The 27,606-nt window shown below is 40.5% G+C and overlaps 1 protein-coding gene across 1 annotated transcript; it reads right to left on the bottom strand.

Annotated features, from left to right (window-relative positions):
- Positions 1-329: 329 nt before the first annotated feature.
- On the bottom strand, positions 330-25,892 carry LOC117490068 (smoothelin-like protein 1). Its single transcript, XM_034139657.1, has 12 exons — positions 24,847-25,892; positions 14,138-14,192; positions 13,931-14,062; positions 12,963-13,076; positions 6,845-7,033; positions 5,089-5,331; positions 4,510-4,572; positions 3,801-3,858; positions 3,515-3,640; positions 2,142-2,256; positions 1,185-1,336; positions 330-604 (listed from the first exon to the last, which is right to left on the bottom strand). The coding sequence occupies exons 1-12, from the start codon at positions 25,396-25,398 to the stop codon at positions 478-480; spliced, it is 1,926 nt and encodes a 641-aa protein (XP_033995548.1). The 5' UTR covers positions 25,399-25,892; the 3' UTR covers positions 330-477.
- Positions 25,893-27,606: the final 1,714 nt, after the last annotated feature.

The raw sequence follows: 27,606 nt of genomic DNA, 5'->3' as shown, positions 1-27,606 counted from the left end.
TTGATGAAGAAGAGACATGAAGAAGAGGGGACACATGTTGATGTAGAAGAGACATGAAGAAGAGGGGACACATGTTGATGAAGAAGAGACATGAAGAAGAGGGGACACATGTTGATGTAGAAGAGACATGAAGAAGAGGGGGACACATGTTGATGAAGAAGAGACATGAAGAAGAGGGGACACATGTTGATGAAGAAGAGACATGAAGAAGAGGGGACACATGTTGATGAAGAAGAGACATGAAGAAGAGGGGACACATGTTGATGTAGAAGAGACATGAAGAAGAGGGGACACATGTTGATGAAGAAGAGACATGAAGAAGAGGGGACACATGTTGATGAAGAAGAGACATGAAGAAGAGGGGACACATGTTGATGAAGAAGAGACATGAAGAAGAGGGGACACATGTTGATGAAGAAGAGACATGAATTTTGCATAATAGGTGACCTTTAATGTATAATCTCCTCTGATACAGAGTTACTCGAACGTCTTCAGGTGGTTGTACAGAGACTGGACGTAGGTGAACACACACATCGCGTCCGGCCTGTCGCCCATCACCAGCATGTCGTCGACCTCGATCAGACGCAGACAGTCCGCCTGCTTCCTGAAACGCACAATAAATAAATTGTAAATACTCCAAAAGGTTTCACTGGTTTCTGCTGAAAGACAACAGAAATGCTCACATTAAGTTACAATTGATATGTAAATATGTAACCTAAAATATGAGTTAGTGATGTGTGATTATTGTCTATCTATTCAAGTTACCTATATGTAAAATAAAAAATCTTAATCTTGAAATGTTCTGTTCATTTCCTAAAAAATCTACACATTTTAAGGAAAAAATTATTTCAAAGATTTCATATTCTTAGATAAATAAATTACTTATTTTTTTTAAATTATGTAATTGAAAACAAATCAACTAAATGGGAAAAATATAATAAAAAATAACGTACATTTTTATTTTCAAATGTTCAACAATGATTCATATTTTGAAAAAAAATACCTTGAAATAAAGCAAATACATTTTAGCCTTGTGTTACTTTTTAACACCTTTCTGATTTGAATATCAAAAATACTCGCTGAGAAGAAACCAAACAGTGGATCCTTTAAAAGATCAATTGTACTACCTTTACCTTGAACTACTAATACTTCTACTCATAGAACAGATACTCCAGAGTACTCACTCTGCGGTGGTGAACGCCTGCTGCAGGTTCTGTTTGCGGTTCTTTGGTTCCAGCGCATTGTAGTCAAAGTCCAGCGGGAAGAAGGAGTGAACGAGAGCGCAGAACGCCATCCCATCGCTCCAGCTGGACGAGAAGTTCTGCATATCGATGTTCTGAGAGAAAAAACAACATAAAAACAGCATCATATTTAATCTGATATACGGTTTATTCAGTTTCCTTCATAGACAGTTGAATACACAATTCTGATTGGTCTATTTTGACATTCCAGAGGTCTGCAATGTTCGCAAGCAGAGCGTTGCTAAAGAGAGCAGACCGTTGCTAAAGAGAGCAGACCGTTGCTAAGGGGAGCAGACTGTTGCTAAGGAGAGCAGAGCGTTGCTAAGGGGAGCAGACCGTTGCTAAGGAGAGCAGAGCGTTGCTAAAGAGAGCAGACCGTTGCTAAGGGGAGCAGACTGTTGCTAAGGAGAGCAGGCCGTTGCTAAAGAGAGCAGACTAAGGGGAGCAGACTGTTGCTAAGGGGAGCAGACTGTTGCTAAGGAGGATCAAGGGACTATGTCTAAACACGGCTCAACTGTCCCCAGTAAAGAAAAAAGTGAATAAGAGAAGGAAAGAGGTTAAAAGACAGAGAGCTGGACGTCAGAGAAATCAGCAGAAGAAGACAGACAGGAAGTAAACACTAAAGGGAACAGCAGAAGAAGACAAACAGGAAGTAAACACTAAAGGGAACAGTAGAAGAAGACAGACAGGAAGTAAACACTAAAGGGAACAGCAGAAGAAGACAGACAGGAAGTAAACACTAAAGGGAACAGCAGAAGAAGAACGGTAGTACGTAGTGGAACGGACCATTTTTTCTTAAGGAAGGCAACTCGACCATTTTTAAATCAATATTGTGAGTCAAGTCGTTGGTTTATTTAGTACGAAGCTGAGAAAATACTATTTGAATATGTGGAGTTTTACCTGATATCCGATGGTTTTGGAGCGGCACCACTCAAGCAGCATCTGTTTTATCCCGCTGGCGCTCGAAGGTCCGAAACTCTGAGAGCGCTTCAGCTTCGGCTTCGAATCCTTTGGTCTGTTCGACAGAAAGGAAAAATCAATGAAGGAAAACATGTCAGTGATATTGGATTTACCTTGGTTGCTGATTGGCTAACGGTTACTCAAGACAAAACATCGTTATGACATCATAAAGTGGCCAAAATCTGATCAGCTCATTTTCAGACAGGTTTTTATAGAAATGGATCAAAAAGAGAGAGAATCTTTGTTCCTGAAACTTTCAGAGTCTCTTTCCACAGAGGGGACACATGTTGATGAAGAAGAGGGGACACATGTTGATGAAGAAGAGGGGACACATGTTGATGAAGAAGAGGGGACACATGTTGATGAAGAAGAGACATGAAGAAGAGGGGACACATGTTGATGTAGAAGAGACATGAAGAAGAGGGGACACATGTTGATGTAGAAGAGACATGAAGAAGAGGGGACACATGTTGATGTAGAAGAGACATGAAGAAGAGGGGACACATGTTGATGAAGAAGAGACATGAAGAAGAGGGGACACATGTTGATGAAGAAGAGACATGAAGAAGAGGGGACACATGTTGATGAAGAAGAGACATGAAGAAGAGGGGACACATGTTGATGAAGAAGAGACATGAAGAAGAGGGGACACATGTTGATGTAGAAGAGACATGAAGAAGAGGGGACACATGTTGATGAAGAAGAGACATGAAGAAGAGGGGACACATGTTGATGTAGAAGAGACATGAAGAAGAGGGGACACATGTTGATGAAGAAGAGACATGAAGAAGAGGGGACACATGTTGATGTAGAAGAGACATGAAGAAGAGGGGACACATGTTGATGTAGAAGAGACATGAAGAAGAGGGGACACATGTTGATGAAGAAGAGACATGAAGAAGAGGGGACACATGTTGATGAAGAAGAGACATGAAGAAGAGGGGACACATGTTGATGAAGAAGAGACATGAAGAAGAGGGGACACATGTTGATGAAGAAGAGACATGAAGAAGAGGGGACACATGTTGATGAAGAAGAGACATGAAGAAGAGGGGACACATGTTGATGAAGAAGAGACATGAAGAAGAGGGGACACATGTTGATGAAGAAGAGACATGAAGAAGAGGGGACACATGTTGATGTAGAAGAGACATGAAGAAGAGGGGACACATGTTGATGTAGAAGAGACATGAAGAAGAGGGGACACATGTTGATGAAGAAGAGACATGAAGAAGAGGGGACACATGTTGATGAAGAAGAGACATGAAGAAGAGGGGACACATGTTGATGAAGAAGAGACATGAAGAACTCACTTAATGGGCTCGGAGTTCATTCTCTCAAACAGCGCCCTCTTGGCCTGAGCGCTGTTAGAGCGAGGCAGCGTTTGAGATTTCATTAACTCCTGTTTAAACTCAACGCCTGGCGCCTTATTCACCTTCCTGAGGACAAACAGAGGACAAAATATACAATTACATGTGAAGTGAGGCTGCAGACAGGCTTTAGCGAGGCCTTATTATTATGCTAGTTTGCAAAATGAATCTTATTTGATGTAATTAATCTAACATTAGTCATGAGTACGTGTTTATTGGCACAACTCACTTCTCCAAACTCGGTGAGAAACCAGATTTGATGATAGATTTGGAGGGAAGTAATTTTTCTACAGAAACAGAAAACAAGTGAATAGAGAGATTATTATCATTATATTTACATTATTATTATAAATCTTTTCGGAACAAGGACCATGCATAAAAATACATGAATGTCTCAAAAACAGAAGAGATGCCAGATTATAGCAAAAAAGCTCATTTCCATCTGATGGCAGAAGATAAATTCAAAGAGTAAAAATAACCCAAATAATGTAAAATATCCTGCATTCAAAGCTACAACAACAACAACAACAACAACAACAAAAGGACATAATTTTAAACGCTGTTGTTGCTTTAATAAATGTAAAGTGTATCTTTGCGGTACGTCCACACGGCAGCGTCACGTTGAAGCTCGCCGGTGGGCGTGTCTGGCGTGCGACCAACAACCAATCACATGAATCTCCCGCCCCGGACACACAAGCACGCGGTTTGATTGGCTAGCGCTTGTACTGGCATACGATTTGATTGGCTGGCTCTTCCGTTTGACGCTTGAAAAGTTTAACTTTTCTCAACTTTCGGAGCGAGCAACGGAGGCAAAGCGACGCGACGGAACCACAATGCAGTTCGGCAAAGCGTGACGTCACCCCATTCAAAGTGAAGGGGAAGCGTCTCCGTTGAAGCACGCGACGCTGCCGTGTGGACGGGCCGTCAGTGTATTTTACCTGCAGGCTGAGGGAAGCTCACACTCCTCTTCAGACTGGGACTGGGCGTCTTGAGAACTGGTACTAAATGAATGAGAAGAAAATGATTTATTATTAATTAGAAAGACACAAAAAAACGTAAAAAGTGTAAAAGTGGCAAATATTGGAAAACAGATCATTGATAATATAGATATTTTAAATCCTTTTAAGAAATTTTATTGACTTAGTTTATCAGAACATGTATAAATAAAACAATAAAAAGAAACAAGCTTAACTCTTAAAGCCTTAAATTAAAAGCAGTTATTTTACCTGAAAAAAATAATAAGAATAATATATGTCAAAAAAGTATTATTAAATAATACATTGAAATAAATGAAATACAATTCGAAATAGCCTTAAATCAAAATGTATTTTTTTATGTAAAAAAATAATACAGAAATTATTATAAATACAAATATATTTGTATTAAAAATGAAAACAATTATTTTTAATTATTTAACGTTACATTAAAGGCTAAAAACATTTTTTATTTAATAATACGTAAGCCTCAAACACAGACCGGGACCTTTATTCCAGAGACAGATCACCAGTTGAACTCACATCTCTGAAAGGGATATTCCCCCGGCTTTACGGTCGACTCCTGAGATGCTGGGAGACTTGAAGAAGATACAGCAGGTGATGAAGATGATACAGCAGGTGAAGAAGATACAGCAGGTGATGAAGACGTTACAACAGGTGATGAAGATGATATAGCAGGTGATGAAGATGATACAGCAGAAGAAGACTCTGTGTTGGGTTTGCTCATGGCCGAAAGAGGAAGGTGTGGTTTGGGTTCAGCGACGTCTGAAGAGATAAAACACATAAAACTACATTTCCCAAAAGACTCACAACGTGAACTGACCACTCACATCTTTCAGAAGATATATGTGCAGCAGAGATGGCAAAAGTACACACATCAAGTAGAAGTACAGATACAAATACTCTGGTAAAAGTAGAAGTACTGACTAATCTTCTTTACTCAAGTAAAAGTAAAGAAGTATGGGCTTTGAAATGTACTTCAGTAAAAAGTACCCATAACTACCATCTGTTTTAAAGAGTACCTGACCTCCCTTTTACTTAAAGGTGGGGTAGGTAAGTTTGAGAAACCGGCTCGAGATACACTTGTTGTTATATTCCATGGAATGCTCTTAACATCCTGATAGCAATGAATATCTCAAATGCTTTGACAATAAATCCATAAATAAATATCATCTGTGGAAGCTGTAGTACTGTAAAAAGCACGACCAATCATCTGAGCCGGCCCGGCTAAAATAACTGGATGGCCTACCTGCCTGTCAGCCTTCCATCTGTGCACAAACTTATCTCGTGCCCTCATTGGTCATGTGTGCGTTCGTGTGTGTTGGAGGAGGGGCTCTGTGAGGAAGTGGCAGATTTTCTCCGGCTGTGTATTTTCAAATTCTAGCGATCTCGAGCCGGTTTCTCAAACTTACCTACCCCACCTTTAATAGAACAATAATGTCATTGTTAGCTAATGAATGTTTCCATGCTGAACAACGGCAACATGACAACGTTTTCATTGGTCCCTCTTCTTTAGAGAAGACCAGGAAATGATGGATACACGGATCGTGTTCAAATCAATAGGCACGCAATGACTCTAAATAATAATGATCACGCCACCAAACACACATTCAAACTAAAGGAACCAGCCTGTTTGGGAAATGAGAGAAGTAGAAAGTACAGGTATTTGGGTTCAACATGTGAGAAGTAGAAAGTACAGGTATTTGAGTTCAACATGTGAGAAGTAGAAAGTACAGGTATTTGGGTTCAACATGTAAGAAGTAGAAAGTACAGGTATTTGGGTTCAACATGTGAGAAGTAGAAAGTACAGGTATTTGAGTTCAACATGTAAGAAGTAGAAAGTACAGGTATTTGGGTTCAACATGTTAGAAGTAGAAAGTACAGGTATTTGGGTTCAACATGTGAGAAGTAGAAAGTACAGGTATTTGTGTTCAACATGTAAGAAGTAGAAAGTACAGGTATTTGTGTTCAACATGTAAGAAGTAGAAAGTACAGGTATTTGGGTTCAACATGTGAGAAGTAGAAAGTACAGGTATTTGAGTTCAACATGTAAGAAGTAGAAAGTACAGGTATTTGTGTTCAACATGTAAGAAGTAGAAAGTACAGGTATTAGTGTTCAACATGTGAGAAGTCAAAGTAAAAAGTCGTATAAATAAATAAGTAGTGGAGTAAAATACTGATACCAGTAAAATGTACTTAAGTGCAGTAACGAAGTATTTGTACTCCACTACTTCCCACCTCTGATGCGCAGTATGATATATTAAAGCATTGACCTCACCTCGATTGTATCCGCCTCTGTTCATGCTGGGGGATTCTGGGATTGCAGCAGGACTCAGATCAGATTTGAGTGAAGTCTCAGAGCTGATTCTGGTCGAGGCGGTGACAGCATGATGAACCAAACCCTGAGAAACTGATCCAGACTGATCCTGAGACATCGCAGACCTCAGCTCCTTCGCTACAGACGCAGCTGCAGAACAGAGGATGATACAGAATAAATACTGGGTAGGATAAGGAAGACATTAACACAAAAAGACAAACAGAAAATGAGAACGTTTCTCAAGAAAGTTGGTTTGTTTCTACAGCCTTGGACTCCTTTGTTTACTTCCGGAACATGGTGACATCAGTATATACTCGTGCTTCTATTGGTTAGCGCTCCAACACATTGTACGTGATAGGCTAAGGTGCGATATACACCTGAACATCAGCAGGAGAGGACTCTTTAAAGTAGAGACACTACATACTGATATACACCTGAACATCAGCAGGAGAGGACTCTTTAAAGTAGAGACACTACATACTGATATACACCTGAACATCAGCAGGAGAGGACTCTTTAAAGTAGAGACACTACATACTGATATACACCTGAACATCAGCAGGAGAGGACTCTTTAAAGTAGAGACACTACATACTGATATACACCTGAACATCAGCAGGAGAGGACTCTTTAAAGTAGAGACTCTACATACTGATATACACCTGAACATCAGCAGGAGAGGACTCTTTAAAGTAGAGACACTACATACTGATATACACCTGAACATCAGCTGGAGAGGACTCTTTAAAGTAGAGACACTACATACTGATATACACCTGAACATCAGCAGGAGAGGACTCTTTAAAGTAGAGACACTACATACTGATATACACCTGAACATCAGCAGGAGAGGACTCTTTAAAGTAGAGACACTACATACTGATATACACCTGAACATCAGCAGGAGAGGACTCTTTAAAGTAGAGACACTACATACTGATATACACCTGAACATCAGCAGGAGAGGACTCTTTAAAGTAGAGACTCTACATACTGATATACACCTGAACATCAGCAGGAGAGGACTCTTTAAAGTAGAGACACTACATACTGATATACACCTGAACATCAGCTGGAGAGGACTCTTTAAAGTAGAGACACTACATACTGATATACACCTGAACATCAGCAGGAGAGGACTCTTTAAAGTAGAGACACTACATACTGATATACACCTGAACATCAGCAGGAGAGGACTCTTTAAAGTAGAGACACTACATACTGATATACACCTGAACATCAGCAGGAGAGGACTCTTTAAAGTAGAGACACTACATACTGATATACACCTGAACATCAGCAGGAGAGGACTCTTTAAAGTAGAGACACTACATACTGATATACACCTGAACATCAGAAGGAAAGGACTCTTTAAAGTAGAGACACTACATACTGATATACACCTGAACATCAGCAGGAGAGGACTCTTTAAAGTAGAGACACTACATACTGATATACACCTGAACATCAGCAGGAGAGGACTCTTTAAAGTAGAGACACTACATACTGATATACACCTGAACATCAGAAGGAAAGGACTCTTTAAAGTAGAGACACTACATACTGACATACACCTGAACATCAGCAGGAGAGGACTCTTTAAAGTAGAGACACTACATACTGATATACACCTGAACATCAGCAGGAGAGGACTCTTTAAAGTAGAGACACTACATACTGATATACACCTGAACATCAGCAGGAGAGGACTCTTTAAAGTAGAGACACTACATACTGATATACACCTGAACATCAGAAGGAAAGGACTCTTTAAAGTAGAGACACTACATACTGATATACACCTGAACATCAGCAGGAGAGGACTCTTTAAAGTAGAGACTCTACATACTGATATACACCTGAACATCAGCAGGAGAGGACTCTTTAAAGTAGAGACTCTACATACTGATATACACCTGAACATCAGCAGGAGAGGACTCTTTAAAGTAGAGACTCTACATACTGATATACACCTGAACATCAGCAGGAGAGGACTCTTTAAAGTAGAGACTCTACATACTGATATACACCTGAACATCAGCAGGAGAGGACTCTTTAAAGTAGAGACACTACATACTGATATACACCTGAACATCAGCAGGAGAGGACTATTTAAAGTAGAGACACTACATACTGATATACACCTGAACATCAGCAGGAGAGGACTCTTTAAAGTAGAGACTCTACATACTGATATACACCTGAACATCAGCAGGAGAGGACTCTTTAAAGTAGAGACACTACATACTGATATACACCTGAACATCAGCTGGAGAGGACTCTTTAAAGTAGAGACACTACATACTGATATACACCTGAACATCAGCAGGAGAGGACTCTTTAAAGTAGAGACACTACATACTGATATACACCTGAACATCAGCAGGAGAGGACTCTTTAAAGTAGAGACACTACATACTGATATACACCTGAACATCAGCAGGAGAGGACTCTTTAAAGTAGAGACACTACATACTGATATACACCTGAACATCAGCAGGAGAGGACTCTTTAAAGTAGAGACACTACATACTGATATACACCTGAACATCAGAAGGAAAGGACTCTTTAAAGTAGAGACACTACATACTGATATACACCTGAACATCAGCAGGAGAGGACTCTTTAAAGTAGAGACTCTACATACTGATATACACTGAACATCAGCAGGAGAGGACTCTTTAAAGTAGAGACTCTACATACTGATATACACCTGAACATCAGCAGGAGAGGACTCTTTAAAGTAGAGACTCTACATACTGATATACACCTGAACATCAGCAGGAGAGGACTCTTTAAAGTAGAGACTCTACATACTGATATACACCTGAACATCAGCAGGAGAGGACTCTTTAAAGTAGAGACACTACATACTGATATACACCTGAACATCAGCAGGAGAGGACTCTTTAAAGTAGAGACACTACATACTGATATACACCTGAACATCAGCAGGAGAGGACTCTTTAAAGTAGAGACTCTACATACTGATATACACCTGAACATCAGCAGGAGAGGACTCTTTAAAGTAGAGACACTACATACTGATATACACCTGAACATCAGCTGGAGAGGACTCTTTAAAGTAGAGACACTACATACTGATATACACCTGAACATCAGCAGGAGAGGACTCTTTAAAGTAGAGACACTACATACTGATATACACCTGAACATCAGCAGGAGAGGACTCTTTAAAGTAGAGACACTACATACTGATATACACCTGAACATCAGCAGGAGAGGACTCTTTAAAGTAGAGACACTTCACACTGATATACACCTGAACATCAGCAGGAGAGGACTCTTTAAAGTAGAGACACTACATACTGATATACACCTGAACATCATCAGGAGAGGACTCTTTAAAGTAGAGACACTTCACACTGATATACACCTGAACATCAGCAGGAGAGGACTCTTTAAAGTAGAGACACTACATACTGATATACACCTGAACATCATCAGGAGAGGACTCTTTAAAGTAGAGACACTACATACTGATATACACCTGAACATCAGCAGGAGAGGACTCTTTAAAGTAGGGACACTACATACTGATATACACCTGAACATCAGCAGGAGAGGACTCTTTAAAGTAGAGACCCTACATACTGATATACACCTGAACATCAGCAGGAGAGGACTCTTTAAAGTAGAGACACTACATACTGATATACACCTGAACATCAGCAGGAGAGGACTCTTTAAAGTAGAGACACTACATGCTGATATACACTTGAACATCAGCAGGAGAGGACTCTTTAAAGTAGAGACACTACATCCTGATATACACCTGAACATAAGCAGGAGAGGACTCTTTAAAGTAGAGACACTACATCCTGATATACACCTGAACATCAGCAGGAGAGGACTCTTTAAAGTAGAGACACTACATCCTGATATACACCTGAACATCAGCAGGAGAGGACTCTTTAAAGTAGAGACACTACATACTGATATACACCTGAACATCAGCAGGAGAGGACTCTTTAAAGTAGAGACACTACATGCTGATATACACCTGAACATCAGCAGGAGAGGACTCTTTAAAGTAGAGACACTACATACTGATATACACCTGAACATCAGCAGGAGAGGACTCTTTAAAGTAGAGACACTACATACTGATATACACCTGAACATCAGCAGGAGAGGACTCTTTAAAGTAGAGACACTACATGCTGATATACACCTGAACATCAGCAGGAGAGGACTCTTTAAAGTAGAGACACTACATACTGATATACACCTGAACATCAGCAGGAGAGGACTCTTTAAAGTAGAGACACTACATACTGATACACACCTGAACATCAGCAGGAGAGGACTCTTTAAAGTAGAGACACTACATCCTGATATACACCTGCACATCAGCAGGAGAGGACTCTTTAAAGTAGAGACACTACATACTGATATACACCTGAACATCAGCAGGAGAGGACTCTTTAAAGTAGAGACACTACATACTGATATACACCTGAACATCAGCAGGAGAGGACTCTTTAAAGTAGAGACTCTACATACTGATATACACCTGAACATCAGCAGGAGAGGACTCTTTAAAGTAGAGACACTACATACTGATATACACCTGAACATCAGCAGGAGAGGACTCTTTAAAGTAGAGACTCTACATACTGATATACACCTGAACATCAGCAGGAGAGGACTCTTTAAAGTAGAGACACTACATACTGATATACACCTGAACATCAGCAGGAGAGGACTCTTTAAAGTAGAGACACTACATACTGATATACACCTGAACATCAGCAGGAGAGGACTCTTTAAAGTAGAGACACTACATACTGATATACACCTGAACATCAGCAGGAGAGGACTCTTTAAAGTAGAGACACTACATACTGATATACACCTGAACATCAGCAGGAGAGGACTCTTTAAAGTAGAGACACTACAGACTGATATACACCTGAACATCAGCAGGAGAGGACTCTTTAAAGTAGAGACACTACATACTGATATACACCTGAACATCAGCAGGAGAGGACTCTTTAAAGTAGAGACCCTACATACTGATATACACCTGAACATCAGCAGGAGAGGACTCTTTAAAGTAGAGACACTACATACTGATATACACCTGAACATCAGCAGGAGAGGACTCTTTAAAGTAGAGACACTACATGCTGATATACACTTGAACATCAGCAGGAGAGGACTCTTTAAAGTAGAGACACTACATCCTGATATACACCTGAACATCAGCAGGAGAGGACTCTTTAAAGTAGAGACACTACATACTGATATACACCTGAACATCAGCAGGAGAGGACTCTTTAAAGTAGAGACACTACATACTGATATACACCTGAACATCAGCAGGAGAGGACTCTTTAAAGTAGAGACACTACATGCTGATATACACCTGAACATCAGCAGGAGAGGACTCTTTAAAGTAGAGACACTACATACTGATATACACCTGAACATCAGCAGGAGAGGACTCTTTAAAGTAGAGACACTACATACTGATACACACCTGAACATCAGCAGGAGAGGACTCTTTAAAGTAGAGACACTACATCCTGATATACACCTGCACATCAGCAGGAGAGGACTCTTTAAAGTAGAGACACTACATACTGATATACACCTGAACATCAGCAGGAGAGGACTCTTTAAAGTAGAGACTCTACATACTGATATACACCTGAACATCAGCAGGAGAGGACTCTTTAAAGTAGAGACACTACATACTGATATACACCTGAACATCAGCAGGAGAGGACTCTTTAAAGTAGAGACTCTACATACTGATATACACCTGAACATCAGCAGGAGAGGACTCTTTAAAGTAGAGACACTACATACTGATATACACCTGAACATCAGCAGGAGAGGACTCTTTAAAGTAGAGACACTACATACTGATATACACCTGAACATCAGCAGGAGAGGACTCTTTAAAGTAGAGACACTACATACTGATATACACCTGAACATCAGCAGGAGAGGACTCTTTAAAGTAGAGACACTACATACTGATATACACCTGAACATCAGCAGGAGAGGACTCTTTAAAGTAGAGACACTACCTTCTAGAGACACTCACCTGATGGAGCTTCTGCAATATGGGACTGGGCGGCTTTCAGACCCTCTTTGGTTAACATGGCGGTGACTGGAAGATGGGGCAGGGGTTCAACAACAACTGGAGTTTCTTTTGGTTCTTTGGGTGAAGAAAAGACAATCCTTTATTAAAGTCAATTGAACAGCTTACAGAAGGCTCCCAGTGTCATAATAATTAAAATAATTAGCTTTGTGATCATTCACGTGAACTCTGAAACAGCTATAAATACCTCAAGCAATAATATACAACATGTTAACGACTTAAAATCTGACAAACACACCGAACACGTTGGTAAAACAATGATTTGCAAACGCAAATACCCTCATGGTTTCAGAAGGGTTTTAGTATATGAATGTACATGAATAGACTGTACGTACAAATATATCTTAGATTGAGTTATATAGAGTAAAAATGTATATCTCTGTCCGTATGAAGTAACCACTCTGAGAACCTCACTTTCTTTTTGGAACAATTGGAATTATTGCTTAATTCCTAGGAAGTTTGAGAACGTTTTAAAATACCAGCCGACAGCAAACAGTAACCATCGTCCGATTTCTGAGAATTAGGGATTAAGGAACACGTTGGTAAAACAATGATTTGTAAATGCAAATGCCCTCTTAGTTTCAGAAGGATATAGTATATGAATGTACATGAATAGACTGTTTATACAAATATAGGAGTCAAGTACAGGAAATGATGTACGTTATCTAAGATCTGTGACTTTATAAGAGTTTGAAAAATGTCTTATGTTGGTTTTCTTGCAATTAAAACACGTAGATCTTAGAAGCTCTTGTCTCCGGTCTCTTTCTTGAGTTATCCAGAATATATCCAGTCGAGTTATACATTTATTCGGCCTCAGAAGACACAACCATTTCTGCCACGTGGAGATTCAAACTCATAGCTCTTGATCCAATATAGTCACCAAAAACAAAGGATAAAGTGAATGGACTGACCAGGCATGTTGGGGGTTTCCACGTTGGACTGCAGAGAGTTATTTATTCCAGAAGACTCTGTGGTGTGTTTAGTGAGAGACCGGTGGGACTGGGAAACAACTTCAACGACCTCTGAGTCCACTGATGAGCTTTCTGAGAACCAAACAGAATCAAAAGTGAGGTCAACTCGTCCGATTACCAATGAGAAATGTAAAATGTTCCACCTACCTGCGTTCCCATTTTCCTGGACAGCAACATGTTTCTCTCCCTTTGATTCAGTGCCCTGTTCAAAACAAAATGTATTATTAATCTTTCCAGGAATTAAACCAGGGCATCCACACACTGGTAGGGTTAGTCATAGCCTCAAAGGAACTCGGAGTTAACGGAGGAACGATGTGATAAACCACCATCAATCACCTGTGAAGAAGTAGATCCATAATTAGCGAACTGGTCTGGTTTCTGTCGGCAGGATTTCCAACAAAACCACTTTCCCAATTGTCCTTATATTTGATGGAAGGATGTATCAAGGGTAAAGGCAGAACATATTACATTTTGGACTTGATCATCGTGGTCAATCATTAGATATATCATTTTTTCCCTTTTTGTTAGTTTCTCAATATAAGTCATTTGCGGAGTTCTGCGTTCTCAAAGCTTCACTTCTAGCGTTGTAAATGTCTTCCTGGCTGGGAAACACCATAGTAATTTGAATTATAGTCAATAAGAGCGACTTCCCATTCCTCAGAGAAAAATTCGGAGTTAACGGAGAAACGATGTGATAAACCACCATCATCCACCTGTGAAGAAGTAGATCCCTAATTAGCGAACTGGTCTGGTTTCTGTCGGCAGGATTTCCAACAAAACCACCGGCCCAATTTTAATAACATTTGGTGGAAGGATATAGCGAGGGTAAAGGCAGAACCTGTTAAATGTTGGACTTGATCATCGTGGTCAATCATTTGATATATCATTTTTTCCCTTTAGTTAGTTTCTCAATATAAGTCATTTGTGGAGTTCTGCGTTCTCAAAGCTCCACTTCTTGTGTTGTAAATGTCTTCCTGGCTGGAAACACCATAGTAATTTGAATTATAGTCAATAAGAGCGACTTCACATTCATCCTTGGGAAGTCATAGCCTCGGGGGAACAGACTGAGTTAACGGAGGAACTATGTGATAAGCTAACATCATCCACCTGTGAAGAAGAAGATCCATAATTAGCGAACTTGTCTGGTTTCTGTCCGCAGGATATCCGACAAAACCACCGGCCCAATTTTCATTACATTTGGTGGAAGGATGTAGCGAGGGTAAAGGCAGAACATATTACATTTTGGGCTTGATCATCTTGGTCAATCAACTGATATATTATTTTTGCCCTTTTTGTTAGTTTCTCAATATAAGTCATTTGCAGAGTTCTGCGTTCCCAAAGCTCTTGTCGTGTTGTAAATGTCTTCCTGGAGAGAAAACACCATAGTAATTTGAATTATAGTCAATAAGAGCGACTTCTCATTCCTCCTTGGAAAGCTGCTTCCTTGGTAATTGGTAATAGTTAAAGGTTGGATGTCATTTTAGGGTCCCAAGGAGGTTCTGACTGATGACTAATTCAACTTCAATCGTCTCTGCTAGATTTGTGGACATTTGTCTGACGGTAAATGTAAATAACTTCATGTAAAAGTGTGAGGGGGCTGTCGGCTAGTTTAACAAAAACATGTTTTGTGTGATTTAAAACCCAGTGTGAAACCACAACAAACATGGAGAAAGACTGTAAGGAATTGTTTGCTTTTCCAGCCATTACCCAGGAAGTTAAATTAGTTATGCAAGACAGGCTGTCAACTGTTTGAGTCTCTTTATACATCAGGCTGAGCAACATCACTCATCGAATTGCTCACAACAAACAAAGATGCTTTCTTTTGTCTGTCAGGCTGCTGTGGAGCTCAAATTAATGTCAGGCCTCTATCCTCTGTGTGTGTGCGTGTGTGTGTGTGTGTGTGTGTGTGTGTGTGTGTGTGTGTGTGTGTGTGTGTGTGTGTGTGTGTGTGCGTGTGTGTGTGTGTGTGTGTGTGTGTGTGTGTGTGTGTGTGTGTGTGTGTGTGTGTGTGTGTGTGTGTGTGTGTGTGTGTGTGTGTGTGTGTGTGTGTGTGTGTGTGTGTGTGTGTGTGTGTGTGTCTAAATGTGTGATGTTCAGCTGTTAACGGCTGAAAGCTGCTCCTTTAATGACAGCTGTAGCCAACAAACCCGTGTTCCCCTGAGAAGCTATTTTAAATTCTGCAATCAGTCCCTTTGCAGGAGTTTCCGCTCCGCTCTCCTTACCTCCCAAGATAGACCCAAATGGATGCTTTGGAAATCGGGGAGTTAGCCTTTTCAAACAGCGCCTCGATATATCACCCTGAAGCTTGGCCTGTATTTGCCCCTTAACCCCCCCCCCCACCCCTTCTGCTTTCCAGAGAGGAGGAGGAGAGAGTATCGCTGGCCGTAAACTGACGGGTATCCAGACTTTTCAGGACATTTTTATGCAGGGAATTCTAACTTTTTTTCTTCGAATCCTAACTATTTCTTTGATATTGTGACTTTTCCCGAATCTGACTTGTTGGAATTCTTAATTTTTTTCGGTTTTCTAACTTTTTGTTAGAATCATGACTTTTTTTTAAAATTCTGAATGTTTCCCGAATTCTGAATTTTTCGTTTCTTTTTTACTTTTTATGGAATTCAGACTTTTTCCAAAATTCCTATTTTTGGAATTCTGAGACGTTTTCGGTATTCTGACTTTATTCTTAGAACTCAAAAAGGATAATCACTTTTGGCAGTTGTCGATGCAAATTTCACATGCTGCCCTCAGGGAAGTGGAAGTTATCAAATGCTTCTCAGAGTCATTTAGGGGTTTTAGGACTCCTGCACCACCACAAGGCAACGAGCATCAGTGGTACTACGTCACATCTTCGGGCACTTTGCATTTGTTTTTGCTTCGTGGCAACACAGGACAACACCAGATGGGGTTAACGTTGACAAGTTTGAGGACAGTCTGTGATAAAAGGCTATGGCACTAAAATAACAAAAGAACATTCTGCTTTCCAGAGACACGCAGTGGTCTGGCAGCAAAGCAATAAAGACATTTCAGCCGGCCGTCAACTGGTCGTCAGGCGGGGATTATCACCGCGTTGATCTCTGGGCTCCATTATAGCTCCTGTAGGATCTCACAGTCTCACTCTGTCTGACCCGGTAATCCTCTCAACCCTGCCTGGGCTTACCTACACCTTATTTAGGCTCTGTCTTAGAAACATGCAAAGGGTTGGATACTGACAACAACGCTTTGTCTTTACCACTATGGACCAATGAACTGTTAAAGCCGTAATTAAATGAAACCTATTTCACCGTTACACTTGCAAATGTTCGATTTTTGCAAAGTGAAATTCCCATTGAATTAATGTGTTTGGCCTTCAAGTCCAAGTACATACTGCAAGCAGCCCAATCAGACCATTTAAAGACTGAATATTGATATACCCAAAACCTTTTTTTTTTACCTCTAATAAAAGCAGAAGCGAAAAGTGAAAAACACATATTTTTTGTTCTAAAAGTCACAATTTAGATTTTCAGACAGTCTGAGGAAAATGAAATCGCAATTTCTTTTAATTCTGACTTTTTTTCTTGGATTTCAGATTTTTTTAATACCGAATATTGACTTTTTTCCCTCAGAACTCAGGTCTGATCTAAATGCAATTTTTGCAGGACTCATTCCTACACCACTCTACGGCAGCTAGCATCTTGTGGTTATTTATTTTGGATTGATTTCTGATTAGTGGCAACAAATCAGGATGACAGTGCAAAAGTCTGGACAATCTGTGATCGAATCATGATGTTGCAGTGAGTAGTTTAAGAATAACAAAAGAAAGGACAGAAAAGTAAGTTATGCAAAGTACTTTTTGATGTGCTGCAAAGGTCAAGGTTCAAATGACAGCGTCTGACCACCCTTATTAACACTTGGACCCCCCCCAAAAGAGTTCAGACCAACATGTCAGTTGAACCTTTAATACATCCTTATTACCTGCAATAGTCACTCACTCGGCACCATAACAGCATCTTCTCCCATTAGTGCCTGGAAGACTCTATTACTCTCTATTTGGAGTTTGGACACCCCTACAGTGGACCATACCATTTCAAAACCAATGGAGACGCTGTAGGTTAAGTAGCTGGTTATCTAGATAGATTAATACTCCTTACATTCTTACATTCAGAGTGTTCTGAATCGGATTGGATGTTTGCAGACGTTACGTTGAAGAAGCTAATAAATGTAAGATTGTAAGACGTTAGCTAACTGAAGCAAGCATCTTTCCTGTACTGGGCGAAAGAGTGGACCCTTCTGATTGTCATTGTAGGATCCAGACTCTTTGATAAAGTTACTCAAATGGATTGGGAAACCTCCCCCTACCAACCAATGGACCTCAATAAAGGTTAACCATTACTCACTGCACTGTAGACCCTAACCCTAACTGATCTAATATCATTACATTTACTTGACTATTCTTGCACTATTTCTATTTTATTTGTATTTACTTGCACATTTCAGAACATTTTTGTCTGTTCTATTTGTTCTATGTCCTATAGGTTGCACTGTTGGAGGAGCCTGAGACTTCAGTTGTTCATTAACATATCTACACTGTAAAAAATGTTCAAATGACAATGAAACCTTGAATCTTGAAACCCTAACACACCAGCCTTTCTTCATAACACTGACCTAAAATGAACCCAAACTTTAAAATATAAGTATTAAGTGATGGATCAGAGGTCTATCTTGGTGTTAAATCGTGGTACGTCAGAGTGTTGGGGGGGGGGGGGAGTACTTTAGGTGATTTAAGCGCAGAGGAATTTTGGCAGGGTTTGTATTTCGTCGGGACAGCTGGGTGTCACTCTTAGGGGCGTGTGTTGGGGTATTATTGACCGGGACGTCGACCTATTTCAACTTTCCATCAGGAGACTTGAGACTCCGATTGGCTGGGAAGCAAGATTCCTGAAAGATTAGAGGATGGGGATTTGGTTTATACCTGTGTTCAGAGAGCAGGGTGGGAGGGGTACTTTAAACATGTCATCTGTTACAACTGACCTCATCACTTTACTCATAAAACTGTCAAAAGGTTCTTTACCATACTCATAATCATTCATAATATCAATAACGGTCTATAGTATATTCATATTGATTCTGTGGATAGTGTCTATTTCATAATGTATACTTTTATACCTGTATCCATGGTGTATTCAATGTATATACTGCTGTTCATAATGTGTATACCTCCTTATAGTGTTCATAGTGTAAATACTTCAGTTTGTTTATATCCGTCACGTGTATATATATATACTTTATATTGTACTTAAAAAACTCTGCACTTTCTGCTTGTTTGCATTTCTAGTTAAATGCAAAGTGCATTTGGTTGCTCCCCGTTACCTCTCAGAGGGTCAGAGACGTGTCATCAACACTACGTGGACTGTGAAGCGTGAAGTGTGCTTTACTGTTCCTCTGTGTCAAGTGGTGACCATGCACTTCCAGTTCTTCTTCATCGTCTCATCTTCACCTGGAGCAAAGGGTAGATTGTGACGGACTGAATGCAATGATAGTGGAGATCTTGATTTGTACTTGTGATCATTTGAAGCAAAGCGTTGCATCAAGTTGTTGGTACTTTGCATCGCTGCAGGATTACCCTCCAACTAGTATCAGTATATCTGACAGAGAGCTTTAGAGGGTTTGTTGAGTTACTGCAAAACTGCTGCCTGAATTTCAGCGGTGGGAAGTAACTAAGTACCTTTACTCAAGTATTGTACTGTCGTAAGTACAATTTTGAGATACTTGTACTTTACTTGAGTATTTGTATTTCATGCCACTGTGTACTTCTACTCCACTACAGTTCAGAGGTACATGGTGTACTTATACTCCACTACATGTATTTAATACCTTTAGTTACTTCTCAGATGTGGATGAATGATGTGAAATATAATCAAGTGTTAAATCAGACTTTAGTTCCACCTGGAGTAAATCCACAAGCTACCCTGCAGTATACAAAGTCATTCAAACTAGCTGCACCTTTACCAGCTTTGAGAACACTTTCATGATCAATCATTATAAAACATATCATATATATTATTCTGAAATGGACCAATCTGCACAATGACTACTTTTACTGTCGCTACTTTCACTATATTTTGATGAGAATACTTTTATACTTTTACTTGAGGAACATTTTGAATGCTTTTACTGTAACAGAGTATTCCTACACTCTGGTACTTCTACTTTTACTCAAGTACAAGATCTGAGTACTTCTACTTTTACTCAAGAACAAGATCTGAGTACTTCTACTTTTACTCAAATACAAGATCTGAGTACTTCTACTTTTACTCAAGTACAATATCTGAGTACTTCTACTTTTACTCAAGTACAAGATCTGAGTACTCCTACTTTTACTCAAGTAGAAGATCTGAGTACTTCTACTTTTACTCAAGAACAAGATCTGAGTACTTCTACTTTTACTCAAGTACAAGATCTGAGTACTTCTACTTTTACTCAAGAACAAGATCTGAGTACTTCTACTTTTACTCAAATACAAGATCTGAGTACTTCTACTTTTACTCAAGTACAAGATCTGAGTACTTCTACTTTTACTCAAGTACAAGATCTGAGTACTTCTACTTTTACTCAAGAACAAGATCTGAGTACTTCTACTTTTACTCAAATACAAGATCTGAGTACTTCTACTTTTACTCAAATACAAGATCTGAGTACTTCTACTTTTACTCAAGTACAAGACCTGAGTACTTCTACTTTTACTCAAGTACAAGACCTGAGTACTTCTACTTTTACTCAAGTACAAGACCTGAGTACTTCTACTTTTACTCAAATACAAGATCTGAGTACTTCTACTTTTACTCAAGAACAAGATCTGAGTACTTCTACTTTTACTCAAGTGCAAGATCTGAGTACTTCTACTTTTACTCAAGTACAAGATCTGAGTACTTCTACTTTTACTCAAGTACAAGACCTGAGTACTTCTACTTTTACTCAAGTACAAGATCTGAGTACTTCTACTTTTACTCAAGTACAAGATCTGAGTACTTCTACTTTTACTCAAGTACAAGATCTGAGTACTTCTACCACCTCTGCTGGATTGAAACTTGGTGGACGGGTGAAGCACAAATCAAAGAAACACGTCACGTGTCTCTTTCCTGTTCAGGACGTTACTAAGTGAGCAGGTATTGGCTCCAAAGCCGGTCCCAAATCACTAACCCCAAAATACATGTGCCCTTTGGAGGACCTGCGGTGATAAAAGCTGTCAGAGCGCTGAGTGTGTGGGGGGGGGGAAGGTGTGTGTGTGTGTGTGTGTGTGTGTGTGGTGTGTGGTGTGTGTGTGTGTGTGTGTGTGTGTGTGTGTGTGTGTGTGTGTGTGTAGTGTGTGTGTATGTGTGTGTGTGTGTGTGTGTGTGTGTGTGTGTGTGTGTGTGTGTGTGTGTGTATGTGTGGTGTGTGTATGTGTGTGTGTGTGTGTTGGTCTGCATGGACACAATCATATAATAAATGTCTATAATTCACCAGGTGATGAAGGTGATGAAGGTGATGAAGGTGATGAAGAGGCTTCAGAGAAACCACTGGAGTCAGAGGTTAAACATCACAGTATGATCCTGACTCCTCACATGCAGCACGTCTGATCTTCTGATGGTTTATTTTCGACCCATATAGATTTGTTGTTTTACTCGTGGATATAACATGTGTTTATTTATGTTTGGGGTGAACACAGCGTACCGTGCTTTGGTGCTGGATGAAGACAGAGTTTGGCTAAACTTAGTTCACCTCGGGAAAGGTGTTTGGAAAGACTGAGCTGCAAAGATTCAGATAAAAAAGATACAGCAACACGAGCAGGCTGATTCAACTGTTGACAGAACATCTGGCAACTTCTCTTTTTGGCAATATTCCACGAAATATGAAATGGATGTAATCGTGAGAACTTTTAAAGGTTGTAAAAAATCTGCTTAGTAGTTATTTTTAACCACTGCAGTGTTTTGCAACCGGAGAAGCCTTCAATCGCACGGATCTATCAATCAGATCGGGGAGAGTTGAATGTCAGTGTCTCATCTGGATCTGGAGCAAAGAGGAGAATGTGCTATTTTCAATGCCATGATGTCGTCTCTTGATATCAGTGATTCAGATCAAGGGAAGTGGTGCATCATTTGAATCCACTGCATGATTATGTTAGCACTTTTATTATTACTTCTTCAAGGAGCTGATGGTTCAGTTTCTTGGTTTAAGTTTCAGCAGAATGTGCAACCACTGACCTCTAAGCAATAATAATAAGCGCTTTTCTTGAAACTCAAAGACACTTTGCAGAGTTAATATTCATAAAAACAACACACTTCAAATATATTAAAGGGTTAGGGTTAGCCTAACTCTAACCCTTTACAAGGCCCGGGACCCCCGATGAGACTTCACCTCAGCCACATCATAGACTCTATGAATCACATGAATGCACACAATGTAAACAAGGGGGTTACCTTGGTTGCTGATTGGCTAATGGTTACACAAGCCGACACATCGTTATGACATCATCAAGTGGCCAAAATCTGATCAGCTCATTTTCAGACAGGTTTTTATAGAAATGGATCAAAAAGAGAGAGAATCTTTGTTCATGAAACTTTCAGAGTCTCTTTCCACAGAGGGGACACATGTTGATGAAGAAGAGACATGAAGAAGAGGGGACACATGTTGATGTAGAAGAGACATGAAGAAGAGGGGACACATGTTGATGAAGAAGAGACATGAAGAAGAGGGGACACATGTTGATGTAGAAGAGACATGAAGAAGAGGGGACACATGTTGATGTAGAAGAGACATGAAGAAGAGGGGACACATGTTGATGAAGAAGAGACATGAAGAAGAGGGGACACATGTTGATGAAGAAGAGACATGAAGAAGAGGGGACACATGTTGATGAGAAGAGACATGAAGAAGAGGGGACACATGTTGATGAAGAAGAGACATGAAGAAGAGGGGACACATGTTGATGAAGAAGAGACATGAAGAAGAGGGGACACATGTTGAGAGGGGACACATGTTGATGTAGAAGAGACATGAAGAAGAGGGGACACATGGATGTGAAGAAGAGACATGAAGAAGAGGGGACACATGGTGATGAAGAAGAGACATGAAGAAGAGGGGACACATGTGATGAAGAAGAGACATGAAGAAGAGGGGACACATGTTGATGTAGAAGAGACATGAAGAAGAGGGGACACATGGTGATGAAGAAGAGACATGAAGAAGAGGGGACACATGGTGATGAAGAAGAAGAGACATGAAGAAGAGGGGACACATGTGATGTAAGAAGAGACATGAAGAAGAGGGGACACATGGTGATGAAGAAAGAGACATGAAGAAGAGGGGACACATGTTGATGTAGAAGAGACATGAAGAAGAGGGACACATGGTTGATGAAGAAGATACATGAAGAAGAGGGGACACATGTTGATGAAGAAGAGACATGAAGAAGAGGGGACACATGGTGATGCAGAAGAGACATGAAGAAGAGGGGACACATGGTGATGAAGAAGAGACATGAAGAAGAGGGGACACATGTGATGAAGAATAGACATGGAAGAAGAGGGGACACATGTTGATGAAGAAGAGACATGAAGAAGAGGGGACACATGGTGATGTAGAAGAGACATGAAGAAGAGGGAGACACATGGTGATGATAGAGAGAGACATGAAGAAGACGGAGAAGAGGGACACATGGTGATGATGAAGAGACATGAAGAAGAGGGGACACATGGTGATTGAAGAGAAGACAGAAGAAGAGGGGACACATGGTGATGAAGAAGAGACATGAAGAAGAGGGGACACATGTTGATGAAGAAGAGACATGAAGAAGAGGGGACACATGTTGATGAAGAAGAGACATGAAGAAGAGGGGACACATGGTGATGAAGAAGAGACATGAAGAAGAGGGGACACATGGTGATGAAGAAGAGACATGAAGAAGAGGGGACACATGTTGATGTAGAAGAGACATGAAGAAGAGGGGACACATGTTGATGTAGAAGAGACATGAAGAAGAGGGGACACATGTTGATGTAGAAGAGACATGAAGAAGAGGGGACACATGGTGATGAAGAAGAGACATGAAGAAGAGGGGACACATGTTGATGTAGAAGAGACATGAAGAAGAGGGGACACATGTTGATGAAGAAGAGACATGAAGAAGAGGTGACACATGTTGATGTAGAAGAGACATGAAGAAGAGGGGACACATGGTGATGTAGAAGAGACATGAAGAAGAGGGGACACATGTTGATGAAGAAGAGACATGAAGAAGAGGGGACACATGTTGATGTAGAAGAGACATGGAGAAGAGGGGACACATGTTGATGAAGAAGAGACATGAAGAAGAGGGGACACATGTTGATGTAGAAGAGACATGAAGAAGAGGGGACACATGTTGATGAAGAAGAGACATGAAGAAGAGGGGACACATGTTGATGAAGAAGAGACATGAAGAAGAGGGGACACATGTTGATGTAGAAGAGACATGAAGAAGAGGGGACACATGTTGATGAAGAAGAGACATGAAGAAGAGGGGACACATGTTGATGTAGAAGAGACATGAAGAAGAGGGGACACATGTTTGATGAAGAAGAGACATGAAGAAGAGGGGACACATGTTGATGTAGAAGAGACATGAAGAAGAGGGGACACATGTTGATGTAGAAGAGACATGAAGAAGAGGGGACACATGTTGATGTAGAAGAGACATGAAGAAGAGGGGACACATGTTGATGTAGAAGAGACATGAAGAAGAGGGGACACATGTTGATGAAGAAGAGACATGAAGAAGAGGGGACACATGTTGATGTAGAAGAGACATGGATTTTGCATAATAGGAGACCTTTAAGCTGAAACCCTTTAGGAGTACTCACGTTAGTATCAGCGTGTCTCTTTGCTCTCCATGGAGGTGGAGCTGGGTTGTTCGTTGGAGGTGGAGCTGGGTTGTTCGTTGGAGGTGGAGCTGGGTTGTTCGTTGGAGGTGGAGCTGGGTTGTTCGTTGGAGGTGGAGCTGGGTTGTTCGTTGGAGCAGAGTTCGAGCCTCCGCTGGACCCCGAAACCTCCGAACACATCGACTGACTCGACTGGCTGCACTCGGATCTTCCCGCTCTTTCTTCTCTTTGTCCATTCTTTAAACTCTCCTCCTCGTTCTTCCTCTCCATCTGTATCCCAGCGATGCTCTCCACCAGCCGGCCGAGACCCTCCATCTTGGCTCTGAGTAGCTGGTTCTCTTCCTGAAGCCGGTTCACCGCCTCCACCAAAGGTCCGTTGGGAATAATCAGCTCTCCGATCCTCTTCTCGATGCGTTGCTTGAAGGCACTGACGTCAACGTGGACCTCTCTGATGGCGGCTTGTAACGTTGCTCTGAACTCAACGAGAGCCTCGCTTTCCATCACTTCCTGTCGACCTTCTGTGGATTCATCCATGGCTTCAATGTTGTTGTTTGCTTCTAATCTGTGAAGCCCACTGAGACAAACGTGTTTTGTGATATTGGGCTTGATTTGATTCTTTAGAGACCCTCACCAACCTCGAGATTCAAGTCCAAAGAGTGGCCGAAATGCAGCTCAGAAACCCAAACCTTCTTTAGTTCCTTCTCTGTTCGACGCCCTTAAAAAGAGTTCTTGAGAACTTCCTCAGTAGTTCCTCCGTTAGATCAATCTGTGGTTTTCCAGTTTTCAGATATTTTAAAGTTGCAAACGGACTTTTAACGGACGTTTTGCAGCAGGAAGATCCCTTGGCTGCAACTTTTCCCATCTACCTCCATGGAGGACTTCTCCCAAAGTGTGTATTCTCTCACGCTCTGCTCTCATCTGCTGGAAGTCAGAGCAGACGTTATTTATAAGCTGTGGAAAACTCAGTGTCACTCGAAACAGATTACGTACTGCAGGGAAGGATCAGGTTCTCAGAGCAGGCGAGAGCTGATGGACGATCAAAGTAACCTTTCAGAGAGATCCAGTTGGAGTGGTGCATCTACTACTACTAGTGTGTGTGTGCGTGTGTGTGTGTGTGTGTGTGTGTGTGTGTGTGTGTGTGCGTGCGTGTGCGTGTGCGTGTGTGTGTGTGTGTGTTTCCTAAGTGCTTCCCCCACTGAGTGTTTTTGTCTATAAGCTATCTGTGTCTCCTGAGCTGAAGAGCAACAGGTTCGCTTCTGTATTTTGGGACAAAAAGGGGGCGTGGGGAATATCACAATGTAGAGGGGGGGGCCGTGTTATTGTCCTGTGTTCGTCTGGGTTACTGGAAGTCCATTTCAAAAGGTTTTATGGGTGGTTTTTATTCTGAAACGGACACAATATAATATTTAATCTATTCTTAGACGTACTCCAGTCTTCAGAAATACATGTGATCTTAGTTTCTGGACTTTTTGAGCAGCAGAGTGTGGGGGAACTGAAATGATTAAACTATTGACACCGTATAGAGACGTTTATGTTGGAAGGTCTTTACCATGACGTAAATTCTCAAATTAAGAAAAATGTAAAAAGGATGTTGCCTTTTTACATTTGAATGATATTAAAGATGTTTTATTTGACATGTATTTTTCATTCTATCATGAAATCTAATCATATTCTTGTATAATTTTTTTTTTTTATTGTCATTCTGAGACAAATGTGTTGATTTAATGTAATTTCAAAAATGAAATCTATGGTATTCTTTTAAAGCCGGCTATTTAAATACATTTAGACCTGTGCCAGTATATTCTATCCACATATCAGCCCTGAGCCACAGCGCCTCCCAGTGGCCATGACTTCACATTACATCTTCAAAAACACCTCTCATGCACCATAACCAGACACTAAATAATACAAAAGAGGAAAAACAAAGTGAGAAGAAAATGTAGATATTCTTTATTTAAAGCAGACAGATGATCTCAGGCGGTTTCTCTCCTGTTAATTAAATTAAAACTCCTTCATGATAGCAATGTGGATTTCTTATCATTATAACACATTTATTGTCTTACCAGTTAAACACTGAGCTGTAACTCCATCCAGAAAAAAACCCCTGCAGATTCAGTAGATTATTGCACCTGGTGGTTTGATATACAAATATTGATTAAAGATGATTTAATGTAACTGTTCCCACTCATACTGCAGCTTTTCCGTCATTCTTCTGTTGTATTCAAAACAGAGCGGATGCTACTGATGGAGGAAATGATAACAAAATAACTCCCCAATTAAGACCTGACAAAAAGAAATGGGCGAACGTGAAGAAATGGAAGTGAAAAATGAATATTTAAAGAGGACATATTATGCTCATTTTCAGGTGTATATCAGTATGTAGTGTCTCTACTTTAAAGAGTCCTCTCCTGCTGATGTTCAGGTGTATATCAGTATGTAGTGTCTCTACTTTAAAGAGTCCTCTCCTGCTGATGTTCAGGTGTATATCAGTATGTAGTGTCTCTACTTTAAAGAGTCCTCTCCTGCTGATGTTCAGGTGTATATCAGTATGTAGTGTCTCTACTTTAAAGAGTCCTCTCCTGCTGATGTTCAGGTGTATATCAGTATGTAGAGTCTCTACTTTAAAGAGTCCTCTCCTGCTGATGTTCAGGTGTATATCAGTATGTAGTGTCTCTACTTTAAAGAGTCCTCTCCTGCTGATGTTCAGGTGTATATCAGTATGTAGTGTCTCTACTTTAAAGA

Source organism: Trematomus bernacchii, unplaced genomic scaffold, assembly GCF_902827165.1.
Source record: "Trematomus bernacchii unplaced genomic scaffold, fTreBer1.1, whole genome shotgun sequence".
NCBI lineage: Eukaryota > Metazoa > Chordata > Actinopteri > Perciformes > Nototheniidae > Trematomus > Trematomus bernacchii.
Note: the sequence above shows the minus strand (reverse complement) of the source record. Positions and strands in the feature narration are given on the sequence as shown.

Coding starts and splice junctions, on each gene's coding strand:
- LOC117490068 (XM_034139657.1), bottom strand. CDS start 25,398: ATGGATGAATCCACAGAAGGTCGACAGGAAGTGATGGAAAGCGAGGCT. Junction 3,859..4,509: donor GAGCTTCCCTCAGCCTGCAG/GTAAAATACACT, acceptor CTGTTTCTGTAG/AAAAATTACTTCCCTCCAAA. Junction 1,337..2,141: donor CCAAAACCATCGGATATCAG/GTAAAACTCCAC, acceptor TTTTTCTCTCAG/AACATCGATATGCAGAACTT.